This window comes from Nyctibius grandis, chromosome 3, assembly GCF_013368605.1.
Source record: "Nyctibius grandis isolate bNycGra1 chromosome 3, bNycGra1.pri, whole genome shotgun sequence".
Lineage (NCBI taxonomy): Eukaryota > Metazoa > Chordata > Aves > Nyctibiiformes > Nyctibiidae > Nyctibius > Nyctibius grandis.
In genome coordinates, this window is record NC_090660.1 from 36597490 (window position 1) to 36620916 (window position 23427).

The window sequence follows — 23427 nt, forward strand, 5'->3', positions numbered from 1 at the left end:
GCATGGAACATAACCTAATGGTATTCATCATTAAATCAAGCGGAGAACTGGATCACCTACAAATGCAAAAGAAGTCCAAAGAGATAATATTTTCTAAATCTTTCACAAGTCTGTTGGTTTGAGGAGGAAGGGCATAAATGGGAGGGAGAGGAGGCAGACAGTGTAGCCTTTTTTATTTTGTTTAATATAGTTTTCTTTTTTACTTAAGTGGTTTGTAGGTTATGGAGGCGTTATGTGTGACTTACAATTCTCCTCTGCCAGAATTACTGCTGAACTGAAGCCTGTTTTGACCATACTAATGACTCTTTACTGAAATAGTTCATGTACTGGCATCCAACAACTTAAATATTGCTATTTGCAAATAGTCCTGAACTGATTTGGTCTCTCTGTTGTTTCTAACTTAATGGTTCATCCTGTTCTGTTTTCCAGTTGAGCTATCGGCTGCTTAACAGGAATGTTTTATTTGTGTTAATTTAGAAAGCGTGATGTCCAGTGCCAGCTGTCCCATGCCAGCACAGCGTGAACTGCCCTTTAGGCCAAACAGACACAGCTTAATGGCTAACGAGTTGAACATTGGTATTGTCATGAATGTTTTCCACTAACGCCTCTGCAGGTAGAGCAGCAGCAAATGGAAGGCCAAGCTCGAGAAAAAAACGTGGCATTTTGGGGGTCTTAAAAATTAATAGATAAAATGTAAACAGGGAAGAGGATAAAATTTTTGTATTGGTAGCTACCCTTGCGCCAACACATACTGAGCAGGAAGTTTTAAGTGGCTGTTTGTCTAACATAGCGGGGCCGTAACTCCCCTCCATGTTTTCCTTCCATTTCTAACTTCATTGCATGTCTTTTTCTGGGGACTCAGATCGTTTTCTCTTCCATCTTCTCTTTCCATCCCACTGCATGCCTCTTTCCTTGGTCTGACCTCAGAGAGGATGAAGAGTATGAAGAGGAGGAAGAAGAACAGCCAGTCACAGAGCCCAATACTGAGGATGAGGGGGAGGAAGAGGCCAGTAGGCAGGTCAAAGCCAGGTACCGGGATTCAGTGTCATCCCTCCACCTTTTCCTCCACCTCTGGCATGAACTCACGAGCACAGTGTGCAGCAGCATCTGCCTTTTCACTCACATTCCTAGATCACCTGTTAAAGCCACTCCCCAAGGAAATCCTTTTGCATTTAAAAGTTTTGTTGGTGTGTGTGTATGTTAATGGAAATACATTTAATTATGCAGGCTCAATGCACCAAGAACTGTTTGCACTCCCTGCCTTTGTACAAAATGAGTAACACTCACAAATCTTAAAAGATTTAGCAGAAGGGATAACTTCTAAGCATGGCTTAGGTTTATCTTTTTACTTAAGGCAATGGTGAAATGTTGCAGTGCTTCGCTGAGTTAGGATGTTGCTTGGTTTCTTAGGTTTTCATCCCTGTTTTCATGATACAACCTTATTAGCAATATCTATCGCTATGAAGAAGGTGGACATTTTTTGAATGCTGCCTATGATTTCTGTCAATTTTGTTCATGTTTTAATAGGACAGAACTACTTAGAGGCAGAGCTGATAGATATATATCATTTTATACATACCTGCCCATCTGTGTATATATGGATATAAACAAACCACCTATCAAAGCAATATTCTCATGTAAAATTTTCCACTTATTTCTGAGGTATATGTGGATTTGGCATCTGGCAACTGTATCCTAGCAAATTGGAAGAAAGAAAATATGTTCTTCTTTCCAGACAGCTATTTGATTTAGGTTAAATTGTTTGGCTTTGCAACTCGGCAAATGAGATTGGATTTTTTTTTAAATAAACCACATTCATGCAGATGATATACAGCATGGAAGGAAGAAAGGGAACTGTTTAATGTGTAAATTCCAAAGAAAATACTGTACTGTTGTTATTAATATCTTCCAGTCTGCGAATCTTGCCAATGACTGCCTGAAATTTCAAAATTAAGTGATAATTTCCTCAAATCTAATTCTTAAAAGTCAAAGCTAAGACACAAGTTATTAGTAAATCGCATGAATATACTAAAATACTCTTAAACAAATGAGAAAAAGCCACGTACAGGGCATGATGTGCTTTTATGTCATCAGTCTTTTAAAGTAATAGTCACTTTGAGATAACTGAGTGATATTTCCATGACTTTTCTAACTACCTCCTTTCACTGTCACTGTAGCATAACAAAAGTGATCTGTACCCTGGCCATTTGTGTTAGGTGCTGTCAGGATGGGTAGGACTAGCCTGGCTTCAGTGACTCCTGTCATGCACAGCAGCTGCAATGGATGAAGGTTTCCAAATTGCCCACTGTGCTTCTGTTATGAGAATGATGACCTGGCATATACCTGATGATTAACTTCATAATATCCTAACATATATAACATGTATTATGCTTTTGTTGCACACTCTGTGCCAAACCCACACTCCTCAGATATGGGCCATGCCTTGCATGCCTGTAGGTGGATTGCAGAGGTGGTCTCAGGAGAATGAAATCAGCCACCTGCCAAGTAATCCATCCCAAAGTCCCTGCACAGTGTTTATGCTAGAGATACTAGTGAAAACAGATAACCTGGCATGCAGATCCCATGGCTTTTCACCTACCTTGCTACTTCTGTCACTCACCAACACCTGCCTTCATTAGAGCAAAGCAGATGTGTTTTCTGTTGCACTTGATGCAACTCTGCAAATCTCTAACACCAACACAGGATGCTGACACTCAGAGAAATTAGTGCCTTCATACCTAGACAAATTATCTGGTAAGGTATTGCTTTTGAAATCATTCTAAACCTTAATTTTGACAGAACCGTGCTGATTGAGTATTTTTTATTTCCATCTTTGGTGGATGAACGTTTTTAGTAAAAATACCAGATCACCAGGGAGGATTATAATCAGATATCTGGCCTTCAAGAAGCAGTCATGCAGATTGTATCTTGAAGCACCTATACTCTGTGGACCGTGTTACCCAGCATGTTGAGACTGCTTTGTACTGCTCGGACAATGCTTACAACCTAACTTGAAATAATTGAAAACTGTTCAGAATATGGTTGTGAAACGGTTCATGAAAATTAGTTCTAAGTCTATGGGTTAAATCCCTTCCTTTCCTTTAAGCCAAGTCACTTCCATTCTTCAGTATTTCCAACCCCAAGAAGAATCCCACTGGGATACAAAGATGTGAATTCTCTTACTTCATTTAAAAAGAGATTATGATTGTCTAAATTTGGGGAGTTTTTGTTTGTCTGACTCTCCTTGACTTTATTTTTTTTCCCTCCAAGCAGTACTATCTGTTGATCTCTCTTTTCCCCATTTTTCTCTCCTTCCCTTCCTTTTCTCATGACGTTTTCCTCCTGCAGTGGGGTCCCAGGTGCGCAGGAGGCTGTGAATGAAAACCTTTCACGATGTTCTGATTCTTCAGTCGTCTCCAGTGCCATTTCTCCAGCTGAGAGGCCTCTCTCCTGCTCTAGAGCAAAGAGCTCTTCTAGCAGCTCCTCTTCTGTGCCTGACTCATCTGTCTCTCATCATAATTCTGTCCTTTCATCACCATCTTCACCTGCAGCAGCATTGCTAAGCTCTTCCCAAAATTCATCAGCATCCATTACTCCAAAGGTGTCTCCAACGGTGGAGAAATTACCTTATGTGCCACATACTCCTTTTCACCTCTTCTCATACGACTTTGAAGAGTCTCCAGCATCTGTGAAGGAAAAGGAAGCAGAGGTGATGAGGGAAAACAGGTAGATTTTATACAGTTGACATTAATGTTTGGATAAATGAATAACACCTTTCAAGAGTTTTATAGTGGTAATAATGCACTCTCTCTGTTGTATTATTTCCAGAACATACTGTATTAGTTTTAGTCCTGTAAGCCTGTATTTTGATTTGATTGATATTCTCCCCTTGCCTTTGTTGCCTTCATTTCATCTTACTCCTCTTCAAAGTCTATAGTTAATAAGTATCCTGGCCTCCTCTATACAGCAGTAGATAAAGAACCTGTGATTTGGGATATCACAGAAAGGAGCACTATTTTGCTCTCATTGACAACAAGGTAATTTGCAGACATGATTTCATGAAAATTAATGGAGCTCTTCTGCTATAAAACCAAGGGCAATCAGATCAGCTCAGGGGTGAAATCCTGGCTTCAAAGACTGAACTGCCAAATCCCGAATTTGTTGTTAGATTACAGTGCATATCCCTGTTGTGCAATTTTAACTCGTGCTTGTAATAGCAGAATTAGATTAAACCCTATAAAGAGAATATAGCACTCAAAATAGACAGTTTTCCCTCCACAACATCTGCTCAGTTCAGTTGTTCCTCATGCATGTCTCTTAGTTTTTGATTTTAATTTTTAATTTCCCCATCCCACCCATTTAAAAACAAAAAGAAGTTGTTTTGTCTCAATCTGTTTTCAAGTAAAACAGATTGACAATAGGTAGCATTAAAAACAATGCTAGAGAATCACCTTGAAAAGAAGTTGATGATTTTTAACTGTTTCTCCCAATGGTCAGTGTTCTTCGGATTAGGTGCTGAAAATGTACACGTATATTGTGAGCAGATTTATTTCTTCCTTTCTCCAGCAGTCCTTCTGAATTTCTGCATGTGAACAAATATTGTTATTCCTTTGATCCTTTTAATTTTTGATCTTTCTCTTCTAATAGGTGGGTGGTTTTTGTTGCTTTTTCATTTCGCTGAAAAGCCTGTAAATCCAAGTAGCTGTTGAAAAGGGACTTAGTTCACATGTCTTTCTTTACGTGCAGCTTGAACACTGGGGTCCCTCTGAATTTACGTTTTCCTGTATAGATGCAATTTTCCTTTAGGCCTCTCACACTCATTTATTGCTCTTCTCATTGCTGCTGCTGTTAGAGTTATACTTTTTAGAGAGTAGGTTCCTAAATACCTCCTGTTCGTGCAATATTTAATATTCCTGCAGTGATTTTTTTTCCTCTGACTGTCCTTGCACTTCTAGTTACCAGATAGGATCAAGGGCATGGTCTGGGGAGGATTGTGCTGGGTTTGTCTGGAGAAAAAGGAGGGCAAAGCTTGCATGATTTGGGCAGTAATGTGTTCATAAAAGAGGTAAGTGTCTGGATGACTGGGGTTTCTTCAGAGTGAAGGCTTCTGGGACAAGGCCATTGCATCTACATTGGTATAGGAGACAAGAAGGGGAAATGGAAGTAATAGCCACCACAGGAAGGTTAGAAAGATAAACATTGGGTACAGGATACAGACTTACCCTGGTATGCTGCTTTTGCCTTACTACTCTTCCAGCATCTCTGTCTCCCTCTAAATTTGATATATAGGGATGCCGTGTCCAGGCCAGTGCCTCCGAATTTGATTTTGTTAATACTTTTAGGTCTGAGTCCATAGAAGGTGTGTTTTCTCCATTTTAATGAGAGTTATCTTTGGACTAATTGAAATTCCTTGGTCTGAAAAAGGATACTGTGCTGTGTCAGCTTTTTCATGAGGCAGAGGAGAAGAAAAGCAACTGTAATGGTTGATAAGAAGATCTTCTTTCAGTTGATTGAAATGGAAATGGAGGTTTCTGTTAGTGTCAGGAACACACCGAATGAGCTCTGAGTTGTTCGCAGGACAACAGAATTTTCTCATTGCTTACTCAGTACAGGCGCAGGCAGAACATTTTTTGAGCTGAGCCTGCTAGAGAGAAGACCCTTACCAGGTCTGTGCTACCAGGGAAACCCCGCACTGCCCAGCTACACAGCCCTCCAGTGGGCCACTGTCTCTAGTTTCTAGTTAGTTTTCTTCTAGGGCAGGAATGTCAGGAAGGCAATTATTTCCCATTCTGCAAAATTCCTTTTGTAGCTCAGAAACATGTACGTCAGCATTTTTTTTCCAAAATTATCCCCCTGTTCCTGGGCAGTCAGCATGGTGTCTCAAAAATAGCTGGTGGTGGTGGGGTGTTTTCTAAAACATAAACTTGGAATGGTTGCCAAAGGGGGCATGTTCTCTAAAGCATGATCCCTTCCATTATAAAAACCCCTAACTGAAATAGATTCTCATTTTAACACGGGCCTAGGCAGGCAGCAATGCTGTTGTACCCCAAGGAATGAAGGTTGAAACTCTGAATGAAATTTTGCATGGCTAGATGAGTGTGCTAAATGGAGCTGAAGGAAACCAACCAGCCTTTTCAAAGAAAATTGCTGAGTGAAATTACTGAGTGCTGATATGTGTGGGAGAAGAAGCAGCAGAGAAAAGATATGGTGAAGGAGGGTATATTATATCTTATGAATTATAATAAGGAAAATGTTGTTGCCCTTTTTCCTGAAGTGAATTTTGTCATTTGGATGAGTTGGCCTTGCGGACTACTCACCTGCAGAGCATCATGCACTTTCCACGTGGGAAAATGATATCATCTGTGAACAGACATGTTAATGTTTTCCCAAATTAGCATCTCTCCTTGACATGCAACTGTTTAAGTATGATGGTTAAAAGGCACAGCAAAGCAACACAACTGCCTTTTCTATTCAGTACATGAGCCAGGATGAAAACAGTGGTACAAGGGACTCTGGGGAGGTGGCCATTCCAGGAGCCCTGGAAACAATTTCTCTTTGATCAGCAAGCTTATGTTTAAGTCAAGCTTTTGTTTTTTTTTTTTAATGGAGGGAATGGTAGAAACTCCTAAAGCCATGCTTCCAGAGCCATGTCTTTTTTAACCATTGTGATAATTTTTTACAGATATTGTAAGAAAAGGCACATAAGCTATGATTTTTGTTGGGGGAGGGGAAAGAAAATACCACCTGCTTTAATTGAAAAGAATGTGGATGCTTTTCATTTATAATGCAAACATTCGCAAATCGTGGACATTCATGTTCAGATCATGTCTTGGGAACGCTGCTGTTTCCTTAATTTCACTAGATATGAATATGCTGACTGGGACCGGTTTGATCCCTTTTCTAATGGCTGGCTATCGGCTCCCAAACAAGCTAATAAATTTGAGTAACTGAGTGGTAATTTTAAGTATTCCTGCTCCAAGTTGACACTTGGGAGGACCATTCTAATATCTCATTGGTTTCCATACTAATAGCTCACTATTTGAATCAAGTATGTCCATAACATGGTTGATATTAAAACGAGATTGTAGGTTGCATATTTTGAAGCTGGGATTAGAGGAGTATTTTCAGAAGATGGATGTTTGAGAAGTCCTGGGGTATGGGATCACCGCCACCCCCTAAATAAGAGGATTTACTGTTGCGTGCTTACTTGCTAACGTATTCTTTCTGCCTCTCCCTTTCTCCTACTTCCCTTCCCGTTACTACAGATACAATAGCTACAGCAGCAGCTCTTACTCTTCGCCACGACCTTACCCTGGTGTGAGTGCCCCTACGACACCCACTTCTCGTTATGGGACAACTCTCTCGCCGCCTCAAGAGACCAAATCTGACAGGTTTGTAAATTCATCAGTGTTTTGATGACAGTTCCTTTACAGAGAGGACGAAGGAGATAAATGTAAGCTGTTCTGAATGGGTACTGGAAATATCTTGTAGCCTGATCTTTTCTAACGTTGGAAAGAGAATGTACAAAAATCTAGACGTGTTCATTTCCCACTCATTCTCAAGCCTTTCTCTGACTTGGTGTTAAGGGCTGGATGTATTTCCATCCCACTTCTTCTGCTTCCGCTTAAATGGATAAAACAGAGTTGCTTCACTCATATGCTGTTTTAAGTATTAAAAGATGAATTAAAGCACATTTTATTTCTTTCCCTTTTTTAAAATAAATTCAGACAGCTCTATTTTCACTTCAGTCATCTTAGATCAACTATAAAATCTTGGAAATGTTCTTAGCTCAGACTTTCCTAGGCCATAGCTTTGTCCTGCCTTGAAAATACATGATACATCTCATTGTATTTCATCAAGGGCAAAAAGTTCCTTGCTGTACGTAAAGGAAACTCATATAACCTACCAGTTATCGGCTCACTTAAAAAAAAAAAAAAAAAACAAACAAGGAAATAAAGCCCACACCAGCAACTAAAAAAAGTAGTATTTTGAACAATCAAAATACTCTTTTGAATTATGTAAGGTCCTAGGGAAAGAAAAAAAGATAGGAAAATGTTATGGATACATGAAAGAAATTCTTCTTGGCAAGAGATTTGGACCACCAGAAATTAACAGACTATTACAACCTGAAAGTAAATGGCAGCTTCATAGGATGTCATGCTGAGTTTAAGGAGAAAATGTAGAAGTTTTTACTTAACTAAATAATTTAATATAATTCAATTCAATAATTTCCAATTAGGCCAGGTAGGCTTTGGATTGTTTGTTGCCAGATTGGCCTCTATTTTGTAAAAATTCCATCTCCCATCCCTTTTTTGAACTGAAGGCTTTTTCAGGATCCTTTGTCTATATTCCAATTGATTTTTAATAATGATTATTTTTAGTATTTCTGTATGTGTACAGAAATACATGTATATATGTTTGAACCTACCTGATGCCTCACATCCTTTCCAGTCTACTACTCAGAATGGTTCAAGTTAGGTTTTTCCAGCATGCATGTATTTCTAGCCCTGAGGTATTGATTTAGTCCTTTTTTCCAAGTAATTTCATTATTTTTGGAGAAAGGCATTGTTTCTCATTTGCTCATCTTCCTAGAGTAATTTGCCTTGATTTGTCTTTCCTAATCTGAATTAAATTATTGCCGAATGAAACCATAATAAAAACTCTAAACCATCATTTTCACCCCCTTTTACCTTAGCAGAATAGATGCAAGATAAGCAAGAATTAAAAGTATCCCATTGCTTTTGAAGTTTCAGCTTTCTAAGCCCCTCTTGTTGGAAGCTTCTGGTTGCTACTGAAGCAAAGAAACCCCAAAGTGGTCAAATGCTGAGATGGCTAAAGATCATTGGGCCTGTCCCGCAAGAGGTTGATCATTCTCACCCTGCTCCAGTAAAGGAAGCAAGTTTTCATTGCAGCATGCACATAAGTGCATTGCTGGTTTGGAGCCAAAATGCCTTGGCCCCACAGGATGAAGCTGTAAAATCCACAGATTCATGGAAAGTCAGGCCAGAGGGAAGCTCTGTAGTCATCTGTTGTGACCTGTAATGAGTCTCACAGAAGCTAAATGGAAGCCCCCTGTACCTTCACATGTTTTCAAGTGGCAGCGCATGACTTCTGCTGGAAAACATTCCAGTATTTATCATCAGTTCTAGGAAAATATTTCATTATTTGGAGGCTGGTTTGTCTAGCAGGATCTTCCAGCCATTACATGTCATTCTGTTTTTCTCTGTGAAACTGGAAGGTGCTCTGCCTTCAACTATCAGATCTCTCTTACGTGTTTGAAGTGTCTGAGCACAGTGCTTGGAGTTGCATCTCTGTCTTTCCTTCAGGTTACGTTTACCGCTTTCCACCTCGCATGATAAAAATCTCGCTTCTCTTGTTTAAATTTGCACCTTGCTATTCATGGTAGTTGAACTCACCAGGATTTCTGCATTCTTATTTTTGAGGGATGTTACAGCCTGATGCTTTTGGTATATTGGTCTCTGAGAAGTGTGAAAAATGTGTGTATGCCACAGCTGCACGTTGCCTGCAGAATAGATGCAGTTATTTCTTGTAGCATAATTAAATTTACAGGTTCAGATGCCATTTTGCATCAAGTCTGTTCTTTGTGAGTGCACTGCTACTACCAATATATTGCACATGTGTAGTTCAGCAGTCTCTAATGGCATGACTGCTTTTAAGAAGGGCAGAAGCCTTCTTCTGTTTAATTTACCTGAAAGATTTGTGTTGCAGAAACGCCCACATAGAGATGAATGGATAGAAGTTTGCTCACTGGAGAGTAGGCTGTGCAGTGCATGACACAATGCTTGGCGCTACTTAGTAAGTGGAAAGTATAGTGAAAATTCTCACAGTTTTCTGTCAATGGTGTTTGCCTTGTATTATGTAAACATGATTTCCTACCTTCTGATGGTAAAAATTTACACGGATTCAAACACAAAGAAAAGGTAAAGGATGAGGGAGGGAGAGGAAGACACTTGATAAGAAGCAGATGCATAGCTATGGTTAGCTCCAAGGTGAGTTTTCTGCTTTCAGCTTACAATTACAGTTATCCAAAGCCTCCACGGAAAGATTCCTGTCTTTCATCATGCAGAAAAGAGCTTCAGATGCAGTTCCTGGTACTGTTTATCTGACCTTCAAGAATGAGGAGGAAGGAAGAAGCAGCATTTAGAGCAGTGCCCAGCGAAATGATTCATGCTTCATTCAGCTACCCTGACATGCCTTTCAAACCCTTGGCTGCATTTTGCTTATGTAAAAAAGAGCTACAACTTAGGTGGAAAGAAGCAGTGTGGTTGACATTTTGACATTCGTACTTTTAAAACCCTCCTTGGCTAAGATCAGTAGGGAATCTGAAAGAGCAGTATAATTCAGTGCAAAAGTAACTAGATTTTGTTCTTTGAAATCCACATAATGTATATATTTCTGATTGTACTGTGGAAGAAAAGGCTTACTTGACTGTTTCTCAGTTTCTAAATTCAGCTGCAGCCTTGTGCCAACTTTTTGCAATACTGTTGTTCTCTCTCATTTCTCTGGGTCCCCTGTGGAGAGCCATGCTTCTGAAGTCCATATTGCAGCCATCGGAATTCTGCTGAAGGAGGGCAAATTGCAGGGCGCTTTCTGTTCAGCCCTTCATTGGGTGAAAAGAAAGGATATATTGGTTCTCTCATACTTCTTGGCTTGTGAAAGTCGCTCCTAATGCAAAAGTATAACCCAGTCCTCCTGTTTTCAGCTGCCGAAGACTGCTTTGCTCCATAAATGTACTGTTCCCACTATTCACAACTTAAATCACTAATTAACTCTCTCCCCTGTTCCCAAAGGAAAAAATAAATTTATCGATCTCAATTTCTTAACCTCATAAATTTTACTAACAAAGGGGAAGAGCAAGGCATGGCTGGAGCACGCCAGGGAGAAGAGCATTTTTCTGTACCTCTGAGTTGCCGCCTTGCCAGGAGGAAGAAGGTGTTGTAAGACTCTCCTATATTTCCATGCCTTGTGCTCACCTAGGATATTTCTGTTTAAGCAAAGATTGCCTCCTCAGACTTTGAATCTAAGATGCTCACTGAAATTGAAAGCTGCAGCCTGGAGTCTGTAGCTGGACAGCAAACTCATTACTTGCAAAGCTTCACACCCCTTCATAGTGTGTTTTTGGTGGTAAAGTGTATACGTTGTTGGTCATGGCCATAGTTAAACAAGACCCTGAAGGAGTCTAGCTTCTAAGGCAAGAGCTTCTGAACTCGACACCAGCTTTAATTCATTTCATTGCCAGAAAAGTATCCTTTGTTTCCTGCCGGTGCATTTGCCAAGGTAGGTTTCTTCTGATGCATTTGCCAGGAGACGGTTCCCAGTGGGCTTGATAGACAAACAGTAGTGCAGTTAGCCTAGCTCAAAAAGCCTTCTCAGGGCACTGTGTACCGAGAGAGCAGGAGTTCATGGTTGCCATTCTCTTGCCTCTATCTGTTAAATCGAGTGCCAGAAATTTCAGCTTGCAAACCTGCCCTTCTGGATCCTCTTGGCCAGTCAGCATGAGCTTAGTCTCCACCTCTGGCTGTTCCCTATGAGGTTCCTCCAAATCTCCAAGCTTGGTAAGGGCCTGCCGTGGTGTTTGCAAATTATTCCTGTTTGATGCACTCTCCAATTTTTCCAGACCATTAGAAAATAGACTTAAGAAAAACAAAACATGTTTCACATCCTTTAACCTGCTTTCTGTCTTACTCGCTTTATGATCTACAGCAGTTCGTTACCTTGGGCTCCCATGGTTCAGGGCCTTTGAATGTTGAGTGTTCATCTCCATGTTCTTATATATCTTTTAAAGGAAATGTACCTTCAAGCGTTTATTTCTACAACAGGTGCACACAGACACTGAGCTTAGCATGACTAGATTATAGGTGATTTTTTTCTCCTCTGCTTTTAAAGACACTTTAAACACCGTACCTGAAGCGTAAACATGAAATGCAGCAAAAGTCTGCAAATACTCTTCTTTTGAGTTTTAGTCCCACTCCAGGTGCCTGAAACAGTGATTTTTCTGGCAATCTGGTGCTTTTTTCAAATTTGTGTCTCTTAAAAGCAAAACAAAACAAAAAAACTGCTTGAGAATGCTGAACAGCTTTTCAGTTAGACTTTCTACTAAGGTCCCTGTAATTGACAACACCAGGGAGGTGCTGCTGGATGAAGCCTCTTGGCAGGTTCTCTTTTTTTCTTTTCTTTTTTTTTTCATTAGCCATCTATCACTAATCTGCACTCTGGAGTTACCTTACTCCAGCTGTTAAGCACTAAGGATAAACAAGAAACCTATGAAACAAAACCCACTATACAGCCTACAAAGCTTCTGCACTTCCAAGAACAGCTCCTCTTTCCTTGTTTCTGTTCTTTCTGCTTCTGCCATCTTCTGTGTGTCTTAGTACGTACTTCTGGGCTCTCAGACCAGAGACCTTGGCTATTTTTTCTTGTGGTAAATGCCAAGGACATCTTTCACTCTGAATAACATAATGAGGAAAGGATAGCTTGGTAGTTGATAATAGTGGCCCAGGGCAAAAGCCTCAACTTTATTGCTGAGAATTTAAGAGGAAAAGCGACTTTAGGAATTACTTGATGATTTACAATTTGGGAAGCAGCAGTGGCTTATACTGTATAATCAAGAATAAGCAGTATTCTTGATTGCAGCTTTGTAGGCTTCATCATGGGTCATATGTTTAAACAGAAAGCATGAGCTGGGTTACGGTTTCAGAGTACAACAACGTCTTGCTGGCTGAACACGCAGTGGAGGGCACCGGTCACCCCCGGGTACCCACTGTGCTGATGCTCAGGGTACACATACCTTAGCCTGGATCTACAGGGCGGGGAGCTCTGCAAGCCACTTCCAGGTGATTTGTGACTCATGTGAGGATGAGAAGCCACAGGTTGGAGAAAGAGAGAAACACAAGGTAAAACCTGTTCATGTCAGGCTGCAAGAGGAGCGTTCATGTAGAAAGTCCCTGTGCATTGCCCTGGCTCTGCACGGCTCTGCCAAACTGTAGCTTTATTTTATGTCGCCCCTCAGGCCAATTAAAAGTCTAACGTTAGTCAGTTCTTCTCTTGGTCATTCTCAAGTTTCATTCTCAAAGGCAGCATTAGTCAGTAGTTTCTCAATTTTGTGTTTATTTTTGAGAGAAGTTTTGTAAAGATTCCTCCAGTAATGTTTAGTCTGTTTGCAAAATCTTATATCAACATGCTTTTGAATTTGCCGTGTCATGTAGGGAGACATAACACACGGAGAGTTTCTTTAACTGTGAAAAGCAATATGGCTCTTGGCAGCTTTGCCTCCTCTTTTGTCTATTTTTAAGCTGGAAAGCGGATTTGTTTTGTTAAAGCCAAGAGACAGTTAGAGTTATTTAAGGCCTGAGTAGGAGCTGCCGACTGTTGTTCCCTCTCTGTAGCATTCCCATGACTGCTGGAGCATGAGCACTTTGGAAAAAATGGGTAATTAGTGCTTCCTTATTAAGGTTACTAATGATTCTGACCCTTGTTATATTAAAGAAAATCCTGAATATTAACCTTATGACCCAAAGGGATTTCCTCTCAGAAGTCATCTGTTAATTTTTTTTTTAGCTCCTAAAAATATACATTTGTATCCTTGCTATAGTTATCCATTTCCATTTAGCACATTTTAAAAATTCAACTAACAGAGGAAAACACAGCCACAAAAGTAGTGTATTTCAGAATTAACGTGAATGAAGAATATTTGGAGTTGATAATTGCAATTTTGATGTAACAAAGTAGCTTAGAGTAAGATAGAAATATTTCCTTCAATTTTCAACAAGATTAGAGTAATCCAGGTCACAAAGTCCCTTTCACAATGTATAGTCTGTGATGAAGTATTGTCAGAAAACTGCAAGTACTTGCAAAAAAAGTGTGAGATATCTTGTGTCTCCCTGAGCTTGTGTTTTTAATAATGATTACTAATTCACTGCTGTGTTAAATGCAGTAGGTCAGGTTAGATGAATTTTTATTCAGAATAGTTTTGGCCTACAATCAATGTGTTGGCTTTGTATCCTCTGCCCTGTGTATATTTTTTTTGCCTTGTCTTTCCTTCCAATTTTTTCCTATTCTTTGCTCTTTCCTATCTTTTTGCAAGAAGATAAGTGACTAATGACCTCTTTGTCCCCAGGTCCTAATGCCATGGTGTGGAGCTATATTCACAAATCCCCAGACTTAGACATATTCTTTCTGTGTGTTTTCTTTCTGGAATGAGAGTATAATAACATAGCTTGGTTAGCTTTTGCTGGTTTTAACAGCAGGCAGAAGAAAGCTTTTCTTAATATTTTTGTGTTAACAGTCCATTCTTAATAGCCTTGTGCTCTCTACAAGACTAAAAATAGAAGTCAGAGTAAGCATCCTTCTGGATTGTATTTGTAGAACTGAACAAATGGTTGATATTACCAGTTGGTAACATATGACACCAACACTAAAGTGCTGGCATATATTAGCTATAGCCCCGTTTTTTGAGTGATCACTCTGTTATGCTTTCATTGAGTATTCACATACTCTTTTCTGTTAAAATCTCTTACCACCTTTGATTCAATGCCAGATTTTTTTTTTCGCCTTTTCCTTGCTTACTCATTTTTAAAATCTTAGTACGATAGTAAGACTGGAATATTGCTGAGGCCTGAAGGTACTGTCACCCTTTCAACAGCATCAAAGCACCAAAATTACCTGAAGGCTCAGCCCAAGTCTTCCCGCTGGCTGGTTTGGCCAGTCCTGCTGCCATTTGCAATTCAAGTACAAGTTCAGCAAAAGGGAACATTTACTTTAAGCCTTATTGCCAGGAGGGTACAGAGACAAAAACCCAGATTTTACAGACAAACTAAACATAGCCAAATCCCTTTTCAAATTGTTTAGAATATTTGAGGAATACCTCTTACCACTTGCCTTTCCTTTTGGCTGTTGTATGGTTTTGTACACCCTGAAAGTGTCACCTGTTTCATCCAGGTTTCGTTTATGCACATGTAGCAAATTAAGGATGGAGTTTACTGGATACTAAAATCTGCTCATTTGCAGTTGCAGTTCACATTAAAAAGAGGATTGATGCACCCAAATACCAGTGTTTCATAGCAACAGTGAAGCTGTGAGTTCATGAGGTTTCATAAGGCACATGGTCTCAGCATTTGGTGTGAAGTGTGGTCTTCACCGAGGGGAGATGTGTCCAGTCAAGTGGGCTGGACACTGCAGGATCTAACCACTAAGTGAGCACTAGCTCAGCAATATCAGTGCTGTTTATTTGCGCGTTCTTTTCTAAATGTGACTGAAAACCCAAAACCTGACTATTTGTGTTTTAAGAAGGCAGTGCCACACAAGAGGTTGTATACCTGGCCGTATTCCTGTCTGCTTAATTATAACCTGTTTCAACAGAACCTTCTCACAGCTTTGACTGTTAGTTTTGACCATTTCATGCAATAAAATGTTGTATGCAATGTGGCAGTCCAGAACTGACTTCATTTGGGGCAAATGAATTGAATCAGGTATGTATGTGCATGCTATAATGTAGCTTGTAACTCAGCTGAAGTATGGACTCATAAAATAACCAGTGGAAAATACCAATTTTGGGCTAGTTATTACGGATTTTATTAGTTTCCAAGAGGTGGCAAACTAATATGGCACATGGATATTCATTTTCAGTTTCTTAGACATTGGCTTTTTTTCTGGCTCTATGACTGTGGATCTTTTATTTAGATTGTGAGGCTGATGTTCATACATCTGCAAACTTTAGCCGAGTGAGCAAGCTAGCCAAACTGTGCTACATCAAACCTCCAAACAAGGTGTTTTGGCACGTGGAGATAGTTTGCTACCAGGGTCAGGTTAGAATCCTTTCCGCAGGACTGAGCTGCACATCTCCATATGATTCCCCTGTAATCCCTTGGATAAGAACGTGCATTTATTGTGGAGCCCCAAAGAGCTTAGTCAGAGCTGAAGGTTTCCAGCCTGCTAGATGCTGTGCGGATCTACAATCACTCTTTTGGTCTCTCAGCATCACCCCATCCTTCCCCTTAATTTTCCTTCAGGTTTTATTAAGTCATAACTTGCTTTGATTCCAAATGGAGTTTGCATACGTCAGGGCAGCTGGATGAGATGGGATGAGGTGGGATAGCAAGCTAAATACACAGAACAGATACGAGCACAGACTTCATAGGGACCCTCTTTTTGCATCTCTTCCAGTTTATATCCAGATGTTTTCATGTGGAGGCACTGTCCAGTTTTCCCCTTCCTAGAGCAATTTCTAATGATATATCCAACCTTATTGCCATGGTTTTTCATGCTAATGCAGGGATGGAGCTCTAGCTCTTGAATCTTAGCACAGTGGTGCCACTGTTTCTGCTGAGAGCTTTCTCTTGCAACATGCACTAAAAGGTCATAGGTTAAAATAAATTTAAAATATGTTCAAGGGAAAATTCACCACACGTACTTGACTGTCAGGGTTTGGGAATTTTTCTTCCCTTTTTCTTACTGCTGAGGCATATTAGAGATTTTTATGGTTTTGAGTGTGATCCAGCATTGATACTGTAGCTCTGGAGGAGTGCCAGCAGGGAGGCTTACAGAATATCAAGTTTTATACCATCTTATGTAATGTTTATGCGGGTGGGATATGACATATTGAAATTCAATTTATTGAAATTATATTCATACTGCCCTGCTGCCAGCGGGGCTGCAATAGCTATGTTTTGTGGCATTCCTGCTTGCACAGACATAGACACTTGGGGATGATAGGTTTGCATTAATGTTTTTGTCTTCTCCTGCACCTATTTTCACTGGTGAACTGGTGCTGTTACGCTAAATGTCTACATTGTGGAGCCATAGGCATGTAAATAAATAAGGGAAAGGGTCTGAGTTCTTAAAAATAACTAAAATTTATTCAGGTTTGCATTGCTGGTTTGGGAACCTTCCTTTAGACAGGGTTTAGTTTCTTTTCAGAAAAGGCAGTATCTATTTCTCTCATTAATCCTTTCATTGCAAAACTCATGTTACAACAATGCACAGAAAACCGCTCTACATGAGTTATGTCTTTTTGATTTTATCAGTCTAATTCAATCAGTGTGGATACATTTACGTCTGTATAAAGCTACCCTGTACAATACAGATTTTTCCTGTCTAAGAGACAGAAAAAAAGACATGTTTACTCTGAGGTCACTCTGTTGACATGTGAGAGGTTGGTGGTACCAATACCACCATGTCAGGGGAAGGATGTGTGAGAAGAGCCGCTCTCCTAGCCAAAGTACTACTTGCAGTAAGAAAAATAAAAAATCTGTGTCAAGCCCAAACTACAAGTGAATATAAATGTAGTTTTTTTAAAGTGTATTTGCTACTTGAAGCTGTTTCAACTCAAAGAAAAAATCATTTATATATTTGAGAAGTCTTTACTGTAGAAGCTGCCATTTCTGACAAAAAAAAAAAAGTCCCACTTTTTCGGCTGGTCATTTACTCACCTTATCTCATGCATCTTAACAGCCTCCTGAACAACAGCTAGAAGTTTGATATGTGTTGCTGGTGGGGATGCTGAGCCTTATTCATTACAGTAACCTACCATGGAGCATCCAGTTCATAGTTATGGTCAGAGGACTGCAGAGTAGGTCCCCTTTCGGACTGATTCTTGCTTAGCCATAAAGCAAGTGGTAGTAAACTGTTCTTTTTGTTCACTGTGGACAGAACAAGAACAAATGGGTCTAAATGACAAAAAAAAAATTAGGCTAGACAGCAGAGAAGCCTTTCTTGCTGGCAGGGGTAGTTGAGCACTAGATGGGTGTGGTACACCCATCATTAAGGATTTTTAAGGCAGGTCAGACAAACAGTATTCAAGAATAGCTTGAGAAGTCTAAATCCTGCCCTGGGCAAGGAGAGAAAAATGAGTAATCTGTTCTCCTCCAGCCCCATTTCCTCTGATTTTTTATAACAATTTTGATGCCACTTAATGTTTATTATAACTACCTGTGCTGTCCCTGTGTATTTTACTGATATGTTCCTATACATGATTCATTTTGCTCTTGCAGAATATGCAGCTAGGAAATCATGATAACAGAATTTGTTAATGGATAAAGGAAAAATATGCCCCTACTTAAGAGAGCATTCAAATTCTGAAGGGCGGTTCTGACATCTTCTTTTACTTTTGTTTTTCTGCATACAGGATTCTCAGGTGTTTGTGACATATCTGTTTTCAACATCGTAACATGTTTGGGAAGTGCTGGAAAAATATTCCAGCTTTTTTTTTTTTGCTTTAAAATTTAAAAAATCCATTACAGGATTCAGCTTTTCAGTTAACAGGACTATACAGTAAAAAAAAATATTTAGACAATATTGCAGTTGAAATAGACTGAAGAATTCTTACACGTACTTTAGTTGTGCTTCAGAAATTTGGTAATTTAAGAAGCCTACCCTATCTGTTGTTCTTAAGCTCATCACAGTATCTAAAATCAATTTAGCAAGAAGATACTTAGCCAGTGCTTTGAAGCATCCATACATAAATATTGCCATGTCATTCTGTTGGTTGGGATTATGTTACCTGCTGAATGATTGCTACTCATTTTTTGCCAGTGTAATCAATAAAAGTGACACTGAGAAATCTGATCTTCCATCTCTGCAGGCCAGCTTTGGGTGGTCTCCTTACATCATCTTTTCGGCAGCACCAGGAGTCCTTGGCAGCAGAAAGAGAAAGACGACGTCAGGAGAGAGAAGAAAGGTTGCAAAGGATAGAACGTGAAGAAAGAAACAAATTCAAGTAGGAACCAAATTTGCTTTCAGTCTGTTGCTTTAATGTGTGATGGATTTGTAAATCATTGAGACATTCAATTGCAAAGTAACTGAATTGATGAGTAGTTAGCGTGTCTCTTTATATACCTTTCTTGATCTAAGTATCTTAAGAATTGGTATATTAAATGTATCATGATGACTTCTGGCATTTAATAAACAAGCGATTTTTTTAAAGACAGCTATGTATTTGCCAGTTATACTGACTGGATATCTGCAGAGGCCAGGTTTTATAAGCTAATATACTCCTCAAAGTATAATCTCAGTGAGGCATAGGGTTTGGAGATTAAACAGCGGGAGGAAGGTATCAAGAAGGGAGGAAGGGACAGCACTGAGACATCTTTTTGCTTTTAGTTTCTGCAAAGTAAAAATGTTTTGCTGTCTTGAGATATATGGTAGTGTTTTTAAACTACTTTTTCCTGCTTTTCTGAACACGTGTCTCTTCCTCCTGGAAACAGCAACTGACAGAAAGTAATTATCAAAATTATTTCTCAAACCGTGGCCAGACAAAGGCCCCAGCTGAATACAGGACTCTCCATTTTTTCATCTGAGAACATGTTGTGTGCTGTGGTATCCCAGGGTGTGCGGCCTGAGAATAGTAAGAGACAAGCCCTCTCCTCCTGTTAAATGCTTGCCTGGAAATCCCAATCCAGGCATTAGCAAATACTGCAGTGGGCTTAGGGTAGATAAGGAGCCTATACCTGAAATGATTTGCCTACTATCTGAAGAGTGTACACTAAGAAACCAATTTATTTCCTCATAAACAGGAGTGAAAAGTAAACATATTTTTAGTAGTTAGAAGACATAATGTAGTAATCTAAAGAATGGTAGGATAAATGTTTTGTAGCCTTAGAGTTGGTATTTATGGAAAAGATGGCACTGGGTTTCATGTGAGCTTGTTTATTAGTATGCAGGATTGTTTTCACTGTAATCATCTCTTCAGTAAGAAGTGGAAATGGTCTGTGTCATAGTGAATTTGGAAAGAGGAGTAACTTACCAGTGGGTGGGTGGTTGGTTGGTTGGTTGAAGAAGATAGTCTCCTGGCTCCAGAAGATAGCTAGTTTAGAAGAAAATGAGAGGCGGAGAGAAGGTGAAAGAGCACCATAATAGGATCTTTGGCAGCCAACAGCTGCCCAAGTTCTTCTGAACAGAAACAATCAGGTCTCAGTCTTCAAGCCTCTTCCAAAAAGTGTCCCTCTAAGTGGTATCATCAGGCTGCAGCAGACTGCCGTGTACAGCCAACATGATCTTTCAGAAAGGAAACTCCCAGACCAAAAAAGCCACCGGGACATTTGGCAGCTTGACCTGTTTGAATAACAGATCTGCACAGAGGTTGGCTACAGTAGTTGTTCTGTCACTAAAAGAACTTCCTTAAAGTCAGAAAAACTATTCTTTTTTAAATATACGTCTTCCTCCCATTGCTCTAGATTCAGAAACTGGCTAACTAAACATCATTGTTGTGTGGCATATTTAAGATGACAATTTTTCAATGCCCAGTGTTTTCATCTTCTAGATTTGAGTTCCCTGGTCACCAAAAGTTATAACTTGTGTTTATATAGAGGGTCTCCAAAGCCACCAAACTTTGCAGACAGACAACATCCCACAGTTGATTAAACAGTCTGGCAGGAGAAGGACAAAGCCAGAGCAGTCATGGACAGTTTCGTAAGAGTTCTTGGGATTACATTATTGTATCATCAGTCTGGCTAGAAACCCAGTCTCTGAAGATGTATTTTTGATTAAAAATAGCACTTGCAATTCACAGCCTTTAAACTCGTGAGCAGTACTGGATTTACCATCATGACTCATTTGTTATCTCATTCTTTCCAACTCTGCCTCGAGAACATTGCACTAGGTTCTGGCACCATTATTGACAAATTGAGGATAATTTAAAGGAGAGCATCACCAGTTGTGAAAGAGCTTGGTTTTAGGAGAGGTGTTAAAAAGCTTCATAAGCTATTGCTTGCAAAAGGAATGCTTTACATAATGAACATTTTTCTCAGTAGAAGGACTATTGTACAATATGTCCTAAAATACAAGGGTTATTCTTCAGCAGTAGGGAAGGGTGAAAGTTGTCAGAGGGGAAAGAGTAATGTTAAATTTGCCTGCTGAAAAAATCCTAGATTGTATTTGTTTTTCCCTTGGAGTTATTCCCACAGCTATTGTAATTCCAAAGAATACTCTGAAAATATGATAAAAGTATAACTGGTTCAGGGATTCAAAGGACGTGGAGATAGCCTGAAACAGTAATGCGTGTGTTCCCTATTAATGGGCTTTTGAAGAGCACTTGCAAGCAGATGTTTGATAGCTATTGGTGTAGTAGATGATAAGTAATTCATTTGATGACACAATATAAAGAGAAAAAATAGTGGTTTATTCGTAAATGGAATAGTTCTGAAAATCTTTCTGGTACTCACAGGTTACGCTGTGAAAGAATCTAACAGATAAGGTGAAAGTCTCATCAGTTTTCTTCACCAGATTCAAGAAAATATTAAAAATATATTGTAAGGAGCTATCTTGCTGTGATATTGAGGTAGGCTGGATGTTCACTGGGTTCTGCTGTGCTCCGAGTTAAATTTGCATCCACATTTGTGGATGTAACAGGCCTGCCTGAAATCACAGTGCTCAGGCATCCAGCAAAGTTGACTTGGCAAAAGCTACGTATCTGAGTTACTGTGAGAGGGGCAGCTGAGACAGAGGGAGGTTTGTACCTAAAACTCAGGGTGAAAAATAAAGAAGTGAAAGGTTGTTACCTGTCCGATGATCCTGCACGTGCCTTGTAAGAACTGTCCTGCTTGGTAATACCAGTCTGCTGCCCCGTTTCCAATCATGGCGACTAAAACACACTGAGGAAAGGTATATTAGAAAGAGGGCCAATACCGTATGCACCCTGCCTTGGTCTAGCCTGACAGGTGCCACAGTCACTGTTTCAGGGCATCCTAGATGGATCAGATGAGGAATGGTTTAATAGCCTCTAATGTGCCTGCTCATTATGGATGGGTCTGGTTCATTGCGTCTAATTTCAGATACCAGGTTTCAAAATGTGCTTCATATTCTTCACATTTTGGTTTTTTTTATAATTACTTGTAATGACCTTCCAAACTACTTATTTGATGTACACATACCTGCGGTGTATGCATGGATAAGTGTACACATGTACCTTTCAGCCTTTTTTACAAAAGCAAACTAATAATTTTTGTTGACAACAGCCTTCATTGTTTCTGAACAGCTTGTTTGTGCTGCTCTTGGTTTCTCCTACTGTACTTATACTTGTGTTACCTTATTCTTCTGGTTTCCTCTGCAATTTACTGCAATTCTCTTTTTAGCCGTGATTATTTAGACAAAAGAGAAGAACTAAGACAAGCAAGAGAAGAGAGGTTTGTATATAATGCATCCATCCTTCCCTTTGGTTGTTTGCACTTCCTATATTCTTTACTGTGGAGCTGTCGTGTTATTTACATTTTTAACTCTGCATGCACAGAACACTTTTATTCCAAAAGACTTCTATAAGACAGGGGTTGTTTCATTAAAGAGGAGAATGAAGTCCAGCTGTAAGCACAGCAATAAATGAGGAGCAGTGGGACTGGAATGCATAAGAATGATTGATGATCTATCTTTTATCTATTTGTGTGAGAAATAAGCTTACTCCATTTGCCTCAGAATTTTGCCCAAACTTAGTGTAGTTATAAATTGAATAAGCCTGTGTTTCTCACCCAGTGGGTCGCAAGCTTTCCGGAGGGTCAGAAAAGGCAACTGAGGATAAAGGAAATTGGGGTCACAGGCATTGCAAAACTGCAGTCACAGGCTGATGGAAACAGTTCTGACCCACTCCCAGAGTATTTTTGTCTTTCAGGGCCGAGTTTTCTGTGCTGGTCTCTCTAAACATCATCGAGTAAATTACAAAGCTTAGCAGTGTTTATCATTGGAGCATTGTTTTAATTTTATTTAAATAGCGTATTTAAAGGTACTGAGCTTTTTTTTTTTTTTGTCCTTTCTTTAATTCAATTAAATAGTTTAGAAACTCTGGGCTAAGCTGGGACCTATGTGCTTATGAAAGCATGGTTTTCAAGGAATACTCGGCTAGAGAGCTTTGCCTTTCAGTAGCTTCATCTCTACCTCCACTAGTAATTACACGCTGGAGGGAGCTCTTGTTTTTACCTGGAAAATATGCACACTACTGAAGAAATAGTAGGTGAAAAATCATCCAGATTGCTTCAGTTCTACTTTTGTGGTCCTCTAGAGGTTACTTTCTGGAGGTAGTTTTGGATTGTCAAGAATTGGAATTAATTATCGAAGTATGAGAGCAGCCGTCTCAGAAATCGTTGTGTTGCTGTGTTTTGGTTTGGGTTTTTTTTTTCACAAAGCCATCATACAGGAGGCAATTTGTTTCTGCAAACTAAAGTCTCATCTATTGTGGCTGAAGTAGCTAATATTAAAAAATTATTTTGACATCTCTAAGAGTAAGAAAAGGTGGATGGGCTTTCCTTTGTCCTTCCAGCCAAAACAATTACAAATACTTTAAAGCATTTCTGAAATGAAACGCCTCTGAACACATAAGCATCATACAATGATCTTGGCTGAGTAAAACCTTTTACAGCCAGCGTGCTCGTCAGCAAGATTTGAAACAAATTAAAAGCGAGCTCTCCAGCACTTTCAAGTTGTAAGGGA

The 23427-nt window shown here is 39.6% G+C and overlaps 1 protein-coding gene across 2 annotated transcripts in view; it reads left to right on the forward strand.

The window, feature by feature from the left end:
• FHOD3 (formin homology 2 domain containing 3) overlaps positions 1–23427 on the forward strand; it is a 433451-nt gene that overhangs the window by 324175 nt on the left and 85849 nt on the right. For both annotated transcript variants that reach the window (XM_068396058.1, XM_068396059.1), the window contains 5 exons: positions 928–1029; positions 3349–3726; positions 7266–7391; positions 18599–18733; positions 22086–22136. In XM_068396058.1, coding sequence (XP_068252159.1) covers positions 928–1029; positions 3349–3726; positions 7266–7391; positions 18599–18733; positions 22086–22136 — 792 coding nt within the window. The remainder of the gene's footprint in view (positions 1–927; positions 1030–3348; positions 3727–7265; positions 7392–18598; positions 18734–22085; positions 22137–23427) is intronic.